General features: G+C 41.9%; 1 protein-coding gene across 5 annotated transcripts in view; it reads left to right on the forward strand.

The window, feature by feature from the left end:
* SCP2 (sterol carrier protein 2) overlaps positions 1-5,821 on the forward strand; it is a 120,697-nt gene extending 114,876 nt beyond the window's left edge. For all 5 annotated transcript variants that reach the window (XM_082688454.1, XM_082688455.1, XM_082688453.1 and 2 more), the window contains exons 13-14: positions 1,589-1,668; positions 4,828-5,821. In XM_082688454.1, the coding sequence (XP_082544580.1) occupies positions 1,589-1,668; positions 4,828-4,923 (176 nt within the window). In that variant the 3' untranslated portion in view covers positions 4,924-5,821. The remainder of the gene's footprint in view (positions 1-1,588; positions 1,669-4,827) is intronic.
* The last annotated feature ends 9,762 nt before the right edge of the window (positions 5,822-15,583 follow it).

Raw genomic sequence — 15,583 nt, forward strand, 5'->3', positions numbered from 1 at the left:
ACATTTAACTGACTGAGCCACCCAGGTGCCCCTAAACTCACTTTTCAATGACTGAGAGTCCTTTCTTAAAATACTACAATCAAGTACAACTATAAATCAAGCCCAGCACTCTGTTTGCTAGCTTTTTTTCTACCCTGCTCTTTAATGATATATATCTACATGGGAACTAAATTTTTTGGACTATAAATCCCTTCATTTTCAAAGCTTCACACATTTTTTTTCCCCAGTAATAAGAAAATTTTGTTAGAAGCAAAGATGGAATAGCCATTGAATCTCAGTCTTTTTAGGGTCTATCCTTAAGTTCGAAGACATACAATAAAAACTTTTAGCTTTTGCAGTGCCTGGGTGGTTCAGTGGGTTGGGCCTCTGCATTCAGCTCAGATCATGTTCTCGGGGTCCTAGGATTGAGCCCTGCATCCGGCGCTCTCCTCAACAGGGAGCCTGCTTCCCCCCTCTCTGCCTGCCTCTCAGCCTACTTGTGATCTCTGTCAAATAAATAAATAAAATATTCAAAAAACCAAAAAAACTTTTACCTTCCAGTCTTGTTTTAACTATTTAATAATATGGGCATGCTGTGCTTTAATAACTTACTGCTATCTTAGTCCATTTGGGCTGCTGTAACAAAATACCACAGACTGAATAGCTTATAAACAACAGAAACTTACTTCTCACAGTTCTGGAACCTAAGTCCAAGATTAGGGTGCCAGCTGGGTCACCTTTGGTGAGGCTTATTCAAGGCCAGCAGGAGAGAGAGTGAGTCTGCTAGCAAGATAGAGTCTTCTTTCTTAGCATAACAGAACCACAAGCATGACATCCCATCTCCTTTGCCAGATTATCTTGGCTAGACGCAAGTCACAGGTCCTTCCCATATTCAAGGGCACATCCAAAGGCATGAACACAGGAGGCAGGCATCACAGGGGTCACCTTAGAGTCTGGGCACCACCATAACTACTATTAATACAGTGGTGTCTATGTATTTATAGATGTTTTTTCATATGAATATCTGTTTTTAAGCAAAAGTGGGACCATGCTCACAGTTTGTTTTATAACTGGCTTGTATAACAGTATCATGCATGATACAGTATAATATGAACCTCTTTTCAGGTCAGTAAATGTAGCTCCACATCATCTAATGATTGCATTGCATCCCATTATGTGAATATGATGACTGATTTCTTTCAAAGATTGATTTATTTATTTTAGAGACAGAGCACAAGCGGGAGGGGCAGAGGGAGAGAGAATCTTGAGAAGACTCCATGCTGAGTAGGGAGCCCAACACAGGGCTTAATCTCACGGCCCTGAGATCACAACCTGAGCCGAAACCAAGAGTCGGACACTTAACCGACTGTGCCACCCAGGTGCCCCAGTAATTAACTTAATCGATTCCCTCTTGTTAAATATTGAGGATGCTTGTAATTTATGTCACATTTTACCAGTCTGCCATTGAAGAGTTCGTAAGTACCCTCTTCCCCACACTGCTCCGGTGCTGGAGGCAAGCTGTTGCAGTTGGTGGCTTTTGACTGAAGTGTGTACATGAAACTGAATACTCCCCTTTTCTCTTTTCTTGTCCTGCATATCTCTGTTTTAGATAAGAAGGCTGACTGCACAATTACAATGGCTGACTCCGACTTACTGGCTTTGATGACTGGTAAAATGAATCCTCAGACGGTAAGTACGATGGAGATTCTTTCCTAGTCGGTGGGTCTTTTAGTCCACTGTTTCATGTCCTGCCTCAGCTTCATACCATAAAGTGGAAAGTGGTCAAACCCACAAAACTCAGTGTTCCCTAAAACGTTCAAATGACACGTTCAAATGATGCTTAACAAATGACAAACATTTGTGGTACAGGCTGTGTGCCAGGCTCTGTCTTGTGTGCCGGAAGTACCCAGATGAATAAGAAAGAGTTCTCCTGTACAGGGCATTCACCATGTGGTATGAGGCAATTCTGTAAAAGAGTGAGTGTATCCGAATATCCAGTCCAGGGTGCCGTGCCTAGCTTGTGGGTGGCGGTGGCGTGGGGCGGTGGGGCACCGTGTCTCCCTGAACCATCGGAGAAAGCCTCACAGAGGAAGTGACACTTACACTGAGTTCGTAAGAATGACCAGAAGTTAGCAGTGCACAGATGGAGAGCAGGAGCAGTCCGGGGGGAGAGCGATGCGAACAAACGCATGACCTTTTACATTTCCTGTCTTTGCCCATGCTCTTTTTGTCTGAACGGCCTTCCCTGACAAACTCCTTTTCTTTCAAAATTAGCTCAGATGTTATCCCCAAAGACCACCTTACCAGTTGAGAAGAACTGTGGCCAGTCCCTCTTCTGGGCCATCTACTGGAAGCAAGCTTAGCGCTTGTCACATTAGATTAGTCACAATGCGCGTATTTCCTTAACATTAGATCATGAATGTCTCAAGGGAACAAACCACATCTTTTTTTGTCCTCATGTCTACAGAACTTAGCACAGTGCCTGACATTTTTAGATTTTCACTAATCAGTTGCTGGATTAAGTTGTATTTGAAGTGTACTGATGTATGGGTTTTCCTGGTCCCCAGTCATCGAGGGCCTTCTACTCGTTAGTCACCCAGTGTTGAACAGACTTGATACATTTAGCTTTCTTTCGCCAGAGGAAAAAAAAACAGAAAGAAATTGAGATGCTGCTTTGCATTGTGAACTGATTTTTCTGTTGCCTCAGCCTGATCTGTTTTAGGTCTCATTCTTACAGCCGCCTGGTAATCCAAAAGACTGGATAAAATAACTAAATCTGACGCACACTAGTATTCCTTTTTAAAATGTTTTCTCTAAGCAACTGAGCCTATTTCAGTTGATGCTTTGACAAGTGAGAGACTTGCATCTGTGATGTTTCAACTTACTTGACACCACTGGCATGGACATCTCCACCCACGGAGCCTGCTCCAAAATTCTGGACAAAACAGAGGCCACCAGTATAGGAGCTGGCTGTCTTCCTCCTTCCCACCCACTGCTCCTCGTTCCACTGTGCACTCCAGGCACTTCCTTGGCAGGGTGATCAGACTTCACACATCAGCTGCCCTCCTTCTTAGTTTATCTATTTACCACCCATTTGGGGGAGCAAAGAATCAGCTTATTTTTCTTGAACACCTGTTGGCACCCAAAGGAATTAAAGATAAAAATCGGCAGATACTTCTGTTACTATGCTAATGGTCTTCCCTTCTGCTTAGAGGATTTGACTGGAAACCATTAAATGCATTGGAAATTATATTTTCAGTGTTTGGTTGAAACAAAGCAGTATCTCTCCAGTGTAAAGCACACACGAAGAACACCTAGGGGCCAGATTAAAATGATCCTTATGTTTGCATGCCCTAAAGGGAGAAGACTTGTGTTTTCTCTATAATAATTAGTAAATAAAAAGTCATTTTCTCCTTTAATTAAAAAAAAAAAAAAGGAAAGATGGTGAGTTTCTCTTTTAGGTACTGCTGGTCCATATTTTTTTAAGGACATATGTTAAATATATTGTGTTCTGAGACACCTGACCTTTAAGTCATCAGACAGAAGGCTCTGTGCCATATAGAAAGGAAATATTTAGTTTGTCCAGACAGAGGAGGGGGAAAAAAAAAGGAATTAGTCACCCTTACCAGAAGGTGTAGAAAAATCAGAGTTCCGTGCATTTACGTGTAAGGCAGAAGAGCTCCTAATTTCTTAATATATGTGCTTAAAAAGCTGAGACTACTAGAAACTTTTTTCATCTAGCTTTTCCTTATTTTAACAGTTGAGTTAAAAGACTGAGATCATAGCAGGGAAATCATCCTCTGTTCCCAAATTTGCTATTATTTCTCTAAAGTTTTCCCAGGATTTCGTTACATGATAAATTTAGCAAGCATCAAGTGATTTAATCCCAGGCATTTGTTAAATGGAACAAATTGTGGCTCTGCACTTCGGATTGGTTTGATTCTTCTTCTTAAGCCAAAGATTGACACCAGCCCCTCAGTCTGAGCAGGCTGCCTGTCCTCCCTCTGTAGGGATCAGTCCTTTATCATGTAGACCAAAAAAGGAAACAAAATTGGTGACATTTCGTCCACATTGTGCTGAATCCCAAGAGTATCTAAGTGTGTTATTCATGTGCTTTTTTTCCCAGCAGACTACTGAAAATTTCAGTTCATATTTTTGTTGTTGTTAAAATTATATTTTTAAGTAATCTCTGTATCCACTGTGGGGCTCCAGTTCACAACCCAGAGATCGAGAATCACATGCTACACTGACTGAGCTAGCCAGGCACCCCTTAGTTCATATTCTTGATCCACATGTAGTATTTTTATTTTTATTTTTTTAAAGATTTTATTTATTTATTTGACAAAGAGAGATCACAAGTAGGCAGAGAAACAGGCAGAGAGGATGGGAAGCATGCTCCCTGCCTAGCAGAGAGCCCGATGTGGGGCTCGATCCCAGGACCCTGAGATCATGACCCAAGCCAAAGGCAGAGGCTTTAACCCACTGAGCCACCCAGGCACCCCACACATGTAGTATTTTTAAACAAACCATCTAGTATGAACCCACTTCACTTCCTATTTGGAGAATGTACCATCGGTGACAAAGGCAAATAAAGGTAGCCTCAATTTCTAAGAGAAGACATCTGGGAAAGATGTGGTTTTTGACTGCTCTTTGTAAAGCATGCTTTTTACAAAGCCTTCCTTTTGAGGAATCTAGTTTCAAATCTGACCCAGAAAGCCAAGTTTCATATTTTGAAGAAAGTTTAAAAAACCTGGATAAGTCAAATGATCTCAGGGCTGGATCGTCTAGAAATATCAGCAATCACAAAACAAAAAAATACCAAGTAATAAATTTTCTTTCTTCTTACAGGCCTTCTTTCAAGGCAAATTGAAAATCACTGGCAACATGGGTCTGGCTATGAAGTTACAAAATCTTCAGCTTCAGCCGGGCAAAGCTAAGCTGTGAAGAACTTTTGCAAATTAAGATGAGATATATAGATATCTGTCTATATACTTCATTGTCAGAACTTAGACGGAAACTACACATTGGCAAATAGCGTGAGATTTGTTTTTAAATGGGTTTGACCAGTCCTGTTTTCCGAAGCTCTGGGCGGACAGAGCCTGATGATGTACTACTGCTAGCTGAATTACATACAACTGTGCATTACAAAGTTAATATGGTAATTATGGTTTGGGGTAACATTGAGTTTCGGAATAAAATTAGGAACAGTAAAATCTAAAAACTATGTAAACAAAAGCTCTCATTTTGCTTATAAAGTATATTTAAAGATCATTCTGTTGAAGATTCAACTTAAGTTTTCCTCTGGAGAACTAAGGAAGAAACTGAATGCCAGGAGCTAGCCAGTAATTAGTGTTGAGCACTTAATCTATTTTCCATTAATAGTTTTTAAAACTCTGTTCAGAGATATTTTAAAAAAGACTGAAATTTTGCATTTCATGCCACCGAATGATATTTTTTCCCAAATCAAAATAAATCTGATCAGAGTTTGGGGGAAAAAATCTACAACTGAATACAGGCCTATTTTTAAAATAAAAACATTTTTTAAATGACTTTCCTTCTTGAAAAAAAAAATCAGTGTATTGGTCATAAAACGCTGTTGTTAAAAATAATTGAACAAATAAAGCTCGCTTTGAGATGCACAGCTTTTAAACTATCTCAAGTGCTCAGTCCTTTGTTCTCATTTTCCTATTTCATATAAATTTAGTTTAATTAATTATCCACATTTAATTTATCTTCCTGCTTTTTCTAATGCTAATGTTATTTCTTATAACTTAGTAAGATACGGGGTAAAATAATGCTTTTGGAAGAATGTTTAATAGAAAATTAAAATAGCTCTTCCTGATCTCCTTTGTGTTTATTGTGTATGTCCTTTTTGTTCAGGGTCTTCTCACTGATAGAGAGTAAAAGAAACACTGGGGGATTTACAGTCCGTGTTATCTAGGTATATCTACTGGTATCTGCTGGTTACTCTGATAGAATCACTAAGTTGTTTTGTTTTGTTTTGTTTTGTTTTGACAGACAGCAAGAGAGGGAACACAAGCAGGGGGAGTAGGAGAGGGAGAAGCAAGCTTCCTGCTGAGCAGGGAGCCTGATTCAGGGCTCAATCCCAGGACCCTGGGATCATGACCTGAGCATGACAGTTAAGTTAAGTTAACTTAATGACTGAGCCACCCAGGTGTCCCAATCTCAAATTCTATAAAATGAACTCAGAATAGAATTCAGACCTCCTTCTCAACTGTAGTTGTTTCTTTACTCTGAGAAGAAAAAGATTTGAGAAAAAAGTTCCAAAAGAATATCTGATTTATCTTTAGTTTGGTTTTATTTTATCATCCTGTTATACTTGTCCCAGATAACAAGAGACATGTGAAAAGATAAATAGGGGTGCCTGGGTGGCTCAGTGGGTTAAAGCCTCTGCCTTTGCTCAGATTGTGATCCCAGGGTCTTGGGATGGAGCCCCGAGTCAGCCTTTTGCTCCTCCTCTTTTTCTCTCTCTCTCTGCCTGCCTCTCTGCCTACTTGTGATCTCTGTCAAATAAATAAATAAAATCTTAAAAAAAAAAAAGATAAACAGAAAAAAACTGGTTCTTGGGGTAGAAATATATTTGTGTATGTGCAGTTTATACATATACTAGAAACTTAATGATGAAATCTAGTTAGTAGCAGTTTAATTTCTAGGAAAGGGAGCATCAAGGTTTGAAGGAAAGGTTAACAGGTCTGGGCTAAAACTGCTGCTGCTACTGGTTTTGCTGCTTGAGCAGGTTGAGTCTCAGTTGCCTGATCTATAAAGTGAAGATACTAATATTGACCTCCTAGGATTATTGAGAATCTCGAGAGAGAGCATAAGTAAAGCACCTATTAGTGTTACGTACGACATAGTCACTCAGTAAATGTGAGTTCCCTTACTGTTCCACAACTGCCACCTCTCACCTCTGGGATAGGTGATACGTCTATGTTGTTTTCTTAGGTCCCACTTTTTGAATCTTTTTTCCTTTGTTCACTTACTTAACAGGTAGTTCTTGAGTGCCTACCAGATACAGGGTAATATATTTAAGGTTCAGTGTTAGGCACTGGAGGTGGTGATGAGCTCTTCCTCTCGTGGTGCTTACAGCCTAGCGGGAGAGATGGTTCACACCAAAGAGCTGGGTAATTCCTACAGACCGATGTACCATGAAGGAAATGGTCAGGGTGCTGGGATGCAGAATCACAGTGATGGGTCTTCTTTGAGAAAGTGATCAAGGGAGACCCCTTTGAGAAGTGAGGTGTGAAGGTTGAGGAGTGAACCATGCAAAGAACAGTGTGTGAGAGGGTGGGAAGGGGGCCAATGTGAGTGGAATCTAGTGAGCTGGAAGGGCGGTCCAAGATGAGGTTGCCTAGGCAGGCATGGAGGAACCAGCTGTATTGGAATTCGTTCATTGTGGTAAGGCACTTGGGATCTGCTGAAGATGAGCTTTATATCCGTTCATGTCTCACTTGTGCTGAATATCCACTTTGCCAGTATATCCTAAGTCTAGGCCCCAGGCTCACGGAGCAGCTATTACCTGGAGCATTGTGATCGTCAAGGCAGAGGAAGAGAAAAAGGTGACGTACCCTCTCTCTGGCTCTTAGAGTTTCCACCCCAAAGTGATACATACCACCTTTGCTCCCATTTCATCATCCAAAGAAAGTCACGTGCCTCACCCAACTTCAGAATCTTACCAGAAGGAGAGGATAGAGTTAAAATATTTGTGAAAGAACTATGACCATTACAGAAGCAGCTGTAAGCAGGGGGGTGAAATGACTTAAACTGTCACTGTGGTGGCTGTGTGGGGAATGTACCCCTTTACTCAGGGAAGGGGGCTGGACAGTGGATGTCCAGGTGCAACAAGATGGTGTCCTGGATTGGGGTGTCGGTGGCAGAAATATGGACGTGGAAAAGTCGGCAGAGGGAGAGCTGACAGAATTTGATGACTGGAAGTAGGGGCGAGAATGACTTCCACATGTCATGACTGGTATGATGAGGGGACAAGCGGATTTTAGGGAGAGAAATAATAAGGTCTACTTTTGAACTTGTTAACTTGGAGATGCCTGAGAGATCGGCATGAGGAGATAGCAGAGAGGCAGTTGGATTTACGAGACTGGATCTCAGGGGCGCCAGTGTGGCTCAGTGGGTTAAAGCCTCTGCCTTTGGCTCAGGTCGTGGTCCTGGTGTCCTGGGATTGAGCCCCGCATCGGGCTCTCTGCTCAGCAGGGAGCCTGCTTCCCCACTGACCACTGCCTGTCTCTCTGCCTACTTGTGATCTCTGTCTGTCAAATAAGTAAATAAAAAAATCTTAAAAAAAAAAAAAAAAGACTGAAGCTCAGAGGTGAGGTCAGCTTAGAGATACACATTTGGAGGTCATGGGCATCTGGGTGGTATTAAACTATAGGGATAGCTCCTGTCATCTGGGGAGGCAAAGTGGAGTGGAGTAAGACTTGAGGAACTTACGCTTTAGAGATCAGGTAGAGGAGGAGGATCTGGCAAAGGGGATGAGGAAGAAGGACTAGAGAGGTTGAGAGACATTTCTCAAGAAGAGAGTATATATAGTCGAAAGGTAGGAGTTGTCATCTGTATCCTTTGCTCTATAAGATCAAGTAGGATGATGTCTGAAGGTGTGTACTGGATTAAATTTGGCAGCAAGGAAGTCACTGGTGATCACTTACAAAATCAATTTCAGTGTAGTAGTAGAGATAAAACATAGATTGCAGTTGGTTTCATAACGAGCTATGAATAATAAGAACAGAAGAGTTTCATTTGGTAGTGATATGCTCAGTGTCCAAATGATTAACACAGAGCAAGCACATTAGCTAATACTTTCAGTCCTAAATTAGGTCATCTTGCATATCATGCATTTTGCAACAACATCTTGCTGTTCTCTGTGCTTACCCTCACCATTCTCTCCCTACTCCCACCCCAATCCACTTGGCAAATTCCTTTTCATCCTTTTCCTGACTTAGCTTTCAGGAAGCTATCCCTGTTTGCCATAAGTGGAGTTAATCATTCCCTTGTAGTAATTTGTTTCTGTTTCGCCTGAACAGAGACTGTGTCTCATGTGTCCATTTTGATCCCCCCAGCACGAAGTCTTGGCTTGCTGTCATTAAGTAAACGAATGAAAGAAGTTAACAATTTAAAAACAATTCACAGAGGGCATTTCTGAGTATAGGAATCCTGTCACAGAAATGCATTCTCTATTACAATGACCTTCAGTTGCCCTAATGATGAAAGAGGACATTAAGAGTTCTCCTTTTAGCCTGACTTACCCTGCTCTTTCTTCGAAATACTCACAGCTTCTCAGAGCAGTCTTTCCATTTAAGATTGAAGCAGCCCAAATAATAAAAGTCAGTTTGCGGGTTTATTACGATTTTAAAAAGAAAGTGGCCCAGTGGGTTCTGTGAGCATTGAAATCATCAGCCTTGTTGCTGTGCTTGTACAGTGAATTCGGACTCTCCAATTTCTGCAGTCCTTGTTGAATTTATAGAGAAACAATAATGGAGAGTATGACTAGGAAGTGAATTTGGAGGGCAGGGTGTGGAAGAGTCACTGAGGTGTGATCAGAAGAATCGGATCAGGTCCGTCTGCCTCTGGGAAGCTAAGTCAGAGCAAGGCACTTAGACCTCGCCAGTCTTTAGTTTCTTGCAAAAGGGGGACATTGTTAATTCTTTTTTAATTGTCTCATTAGACTGTGAACTACTTGAAGGTAGAAACTATGTTATTCATCTCTGTGTCTTGCTTTAATACAGTGTCCACCAGAGTGAGCATCAGTCAAGTTTCTGGAGTTTTAGACAGTGATCATCAAAGTTCTTTTTATTTTTATTTTTATTTTTATTTTTATTTTTATTTTTAAAGATTTTATTCGGGGCACCTGGGTGGCTCAGTGGGTTAAGCCTCTGCCATCGGCTCAGGTCATGATCTCAGGGTCCTGGGATCGAGCCCCACATCGGCTCTCTGCCCATTGGGGAGCCTGCTTCCCTCTCTCCCTCTGTTTTCCTCTCTTCCTCTCTGCTTACTTGTGATCTCTATCTCTGTCAAATAAATAAATAAAATCTTTTAAGAAAATAAAAGATTTTATTCATTTAAGACACACACACAGAGCGAGAGAGAGAATGAGCAGGGGGGAGGGGCAGAGGCAGAGGGAGAAGCGGGCTCCCCGACTAGGAAGGAGCCCAATGTGGGACTCATTTCTAGGACCCTGGAATCATGACCTGAGCTGGAGGCAGACGCTTAACAGACTGAGCCACCCAGGCACCCCATTAAAGTTCTTTTTAAATGGAAAATCCCTTTGAAAGTTTCAATCACATATAAACCCGTTCTGTTTTCCCCATACGTGTCACCCTAATGAAAAGAAATATGAAATTAAATCCTATAATTAATAGCTTAATCTTCTGAAACTCTAGCAGTTTCAGAAAATAACACTTTAGTGCAGCCTGGTATAGAAAACTTGGGACCCATCAGATGTGGGTTTTGGTTCTAGCTCTGGCACTTAAACAGTTGTGGGACATTGAGCTAATAATAAGTAAGGACTCTGAGCTTCCTTCTCCCTTTGTAAGAATGGAATAATAATTCTCCCTTGCTGGCTGTGAGGATTAGCAATTATAGCTTTAAAATGACAAGCCACACAGTAGGTACTCAGTAGATGGTTCCTAGTGTTACTTGAGAATTTTTTTTTAAGAGGAAGGAATTTATTCTTTGGGACATTTTGTGACAATCTTTTGAGTTCAGATAATATGCTAGCTTCAGGATTGGGGACAGTTTGCATATTTTTATGGACTGTCCACATCCTTACATTTTCATGAAAATTTAATAGTCTCTGTAACTTAGTGAATGGATATAGAATTGTTGAGTTTGACTTATGGAAGATTTGCATTTCAGCCAAGATTACAGTTCTAGCTGCCCATGGCATAGCTGCTTTCTGAACACAAAGACTTTGCCGGATGTTATTGACCAGAAAAAACAGTCATCAGTCAGATTGTAAATTACTGGGTAAATTACTCTGTGGGACTGGGTTTGTTTAGAGACCACACTGATATGAATTAGGAGTTGGGGGTATGGTACTAAACAGCTAATAAGGTCCCTGAAAGAATTATGTGCTATCAGGAACCACAGCTGCGTCTGGCCAAACGTTAAGAGTTTTTCTCAATAGAGAGTTACAAAATCTACTGGAAACGTCCAGTATTAATATCTATCTGGAGACTGTTGCAAACAAACAGCTCTTTAGTTCTTGGTTAGAACAAAGAATATAGAGCCAGATTTCTGGCCCTTAAGAAATGTGGCGTCTGATTCTGTTTGGCAGGAAGTTTAATCTGGCATGGAATTTTAGCCAGACTTCTTGAAGAAATATTTCTTTTAATGTATCATATCCAAAATTTATTGCAAAGAGTGATGTCCATTTAACCTATTCTATTAATAGTTATTTAAATACTTTGTAAATATTCACAGCGCTGTTTTCAGCAGCATGTAGTAAGCATTAGACCTTTTATTTACCGAATTTGTGGCCTTAAACTTTTAGGCAAAACTGGGGAAAATTCATTGTAGTCCACTGTTCTTTTAAATTGCAGGCTGAGAAGTGTAAGTGCTACAGTTTTCTAACCAACTACCAACACCAATACGTTTCCTTTTTCTTCGTAAAATATTATGTAATTCACCTTTTAAGAATACAGCACCTTCTGAGTGTGCAGTACACTGTTCAAGATTAGACCCTTCATTTGAACAGAAATACATGGAAGAGTTCAGATGTGAAGCTACAACAGTATAAGGGAAAGACTGACTAGGCAAGCAGACAAGAGCCTTCAGTTTGGCAAAGTGATGCCCAAGGAAGGGTGTGATAACAGTTCACAGATGTTTGAGAAATGGAAAGACCAATGAGAGGGAGGGGTTATTTTGCTTAGTTACTAGAACTAATGGGAAGAACTATAAAAGGGGAATTTCAGACTAAAAATCCGCTGAACTTCCCGACAATAAAAACTGGTCAAGAGTGAACTGAGCTCCAACACAGAGATGCTCCTGAACCAGGCTGGCAACACAGGGCACCTGTGGCAGATGGGCCTTAACAGTGGCTAGTGGAGCATCTGAATGGCAGAAAACACTTCACTGACAGCCACTCGAGGATTTCTCCTTTTGCCATTTATCAAAATCTTCTTTCTTCTCTGTCAGAAAGACTTGGTATTTTTAAAAAATTTTATTTATTTATTTGATACAGAGAGAGAGAGAGATCACAAGTAGGCAGAGAGGCAGGCAGAGGGGGGGGGGGGAAGCAGGCTCCCGACCAAGCAGAGAGCCCGATGTGGGGCTCGATCCCTGGACCCTGAGATCATGACCTGGGCTGAAGGCAGAGGCTTAACCCACTGAGCCACCCAGGTGCCCTGATTTATACTTTTTTAACTTGACTTGCTCCATGACTTACTAGATATCTTTGAAAGAAACAGAGAAATGAGTATTGAAAGCTTTTCAGTTTTCATCGTGGGAAAGGATCCTGAGTCTGTGTCTTTGTCTTTTCTGAGGTCCGTTTTTACTTAGCTGAAAACAGTAGAACCACAGAATAACAGCTGCAGTGTAGGTGACCGCGCTCCCTAACGCTGGAACCTAAGCGTGAATTCTGACGCAAGCACTCATTAGCTGGTCACCTGAGCAAGTTACTTACCCTCCCTGAGCATCAGTTTCCTAAAATGGGGCGGCAATAATACAATTATGCTTGTTGAAGATGAAGTGAAATGATGTATGGGAAAATGCTGTTGTACTATGTACTGGTTTTAGTTATTGATGTTTGTATTAGTTTTCTCTTGCTGCTGTAACAGATTACCGTAAGTGTAGTGGCTTACCTTGACTTATCTGACAGTTGGGCAGCTTGGAAGTCTGGGGGAGGGGGCTGGGGATTGGCTGGTTTCTCTGCTCCAGGTCTCATGGGGCTGAAATCAAGGCATTGGCTGCCCTGAGCTCTTATCTGGAAGCTCCGAGGGGAGAATCTGCTTGCCTGCTCCCACAGGACATTGGCAGAATTCAGTGACTTGCTGCTGTAGGAGTGAAGTCCCCATATGCTTTCTGGCAGCCCGGGGTTCTCAACTTGTAGAGGCTGCCTGCCTTTCCCTCATCATTAACGCTAGTCGAGTCCTCATATTTTACATCTCTCTGATCTCCCCTTCTGCCTCCTCTCTCTTACCTCCAGCCAGAGAATATTCTGTGTTTTCAAGAGCTATGTGATTAGGTTAGGCTCCCCGGATAATCTGATAATCTCTCCCATTTTAAAGTCCACAACCTTAATTATATCTGCAAAGTCCCTTTTGCTACGTAATGTAGCAGTCACAGGCTCTAGGGATTAGAGTGTGGGTGTCTTTGGGGGTTCATTCTGCCTACTACAGTCATGGTACTTTAGGGCTGGAAAGGGCCCTTGTAGAGCACGAAATTCTACAAGAACTCCTGGGTTCTTGCCCGGGAGGGTTTATAATCCAGTGGGGGAAAGAGATGAAAAACATACAGCAAAAAGAGTCCAATAATAAAGAGTTTCTATGGGACATTCTAGGAGTCCAGAAGACCTTATCTGTATCTGACTCAGCCTGTGGTTCTTCCGTCAGACCCTGCTTGATCTTTGGTGTTTCGTCTTTTCTCAAGATCCTTCAGATGGAATCCATATACACAAAACACCATGTGATTTGATCTCTAAATGTCCCCAAAACAAGCTGCTACCAGAGCTCAGCATTTGGGACTCTGCTGTTTAATAAGGAAACGTCTTGAGCCCTCTGCTCAGAGTAAGAGGAATCATTTTCTTCTCCAATGATGAAGGTATAACAACATCTTATCTCCCCTCCTTCCTCATCATTCCCCCAGGAGAGCCCTCTTGTCTTTCACTCCTCGTTCTCTGGCCGCATGTATGTATATACTCCCCTCTTTCAAGTTTTCTTATTTCTTATTGTTTTGAATTAGAAGGCACTTACCCGGGATAATGTAGAGATCTCTGGTTAATTCTTTGCACTTGTCATTTCTATTTTAATAATGTTTTTCATAGATGTTAATTTAGTCAGGCCTCGGTGACAGTTTGGCAATAATAACAGCTGTCATTTATTGAACACTTATTACGTGCTGGGCGCTGTGCAGAGTTCTGCATTTCCGTTTTCTCATTTACTTCCAATTTCTCATTTAATTTGGACATTCTGTGAGGCATGGGTACTATTCATAGCTCCATTTGAACCCATCTTGGATTTGAACCCAAATCTAAGTCCAAAGCTTGTACTTGACACGAGTAATATTAAACAAGAGCTAAAAATGAGGCATGAAGGAGCCAAAGCAGCGCAAGTGAATTGGGAACCCTCAATTTCAAACTCAACTCTTTACAGCTATTTGGAAAGTCAGAGGATTTCCTTCTAGAGCACAGGATCTCCTCCATTTTCTACCAGAGACACTCACAGGGATTCCTCCATACTTTGTTTCAGATAGGTGGTTTTAGCGTGGGTTCCCACAGCATGCAAACAGCTACAGAGTATATGTGGGCTACAGAGTATATGTGGGCACCGGGTTAGCATTCCACAGAAAAGCCTACCTCTCTGGGGGTGGGGTGGAGGAGATGTAATGTGTCCTGTGGCTGGCCCCAGCAGTTACAGGTAACAGAAAATACCTTCCCCACGGAATTGGGATGAGTAAGATATTTAAGGATTTCACACAGAACCTGGCACATCAGTAGATGCTGATTCTCATCGTCCTTCTGGAAGATTTTCTTTAGTTCATGGGTATTCAAGTCAGTAGGATCCTGTTCTTCTAGCTTCTCTTGAATCTAGACTCAATGTTGAGAAGACAGGAGATACATCTTCTGGGTCGGCCCCTGTCCAATCCTGTGAATCATACCAGCTCTCAAGTTTGAGCTCAGAACTGAAATCTGAGGCCAAAGAAGGCAAAATATTTCCCTTTCTCATTCTTGCTGAGTTTCTGAGTTATTGATGTAATGGAAACAGATAGCCCCGGGTTCAAATTCGGGCTCTGCATTTGCCTTCTCAAGTTACTTTCATGTTTCCATCATGGAAAAAACCTGGGCTGTGCAGAGGGATAAACCTGGCCATTTTACTGAATCATTTCTCCTTTGTCAGGTATCTCCTTACCTATGAATGGGGCCAACTGCAGTCCTCTTGCAGGGTTATAAAGCTTGGAGAGTAATGTATGTGGTACAATCAAGATGCAGCAGCAGAAGCCCATGAAAGATCCTTTACATGAGCCATTCATTCATTCAGGGCATTGGCAATTTAAGTTGAGTAAGTGGTCCGGAGTCTGAGTGATACATCCTTCTCCCTGTCCAGTAGGAGGGCAGCCAGGCAAGTTATCTGTGGGTGCCCTGCCCACAGGCTAGAGCAGGTATAGGGACAGACAGCCTTGTAGGGGCAGTGGAGGTGCCAAGTACCACCTAAACCCTGCCGCACTGCGGTCTACCGCCAAAGCCCCTGGCACAAAACTGTGTTGCTTCAGCTGCTAGTAGTTAATGCTCCTTTACTTGGAAATGTTTTCAGCTCCTGGGAGCAATATGGTGCCGCGAGGGCTCACTGCCCAACCCCCTTGTCTCCCGGCGATTGAGATCCCTATGCACCCAACTCCCAGCCCAATTTACCGTCCTTCA

The sequence above is a fragment of the Mustela nivalis genome, assembly GCF_964662115.1.
Source record: "Mustela nivalis genome assembly, chromosome: 10".
In the NCBI taxonomy this organism is placed as follows: Eukaryota; Metazoa; Chordata; class Mammalia; order Carnivora; family Mustelidae; genus Mustela; species Mustela nivalis.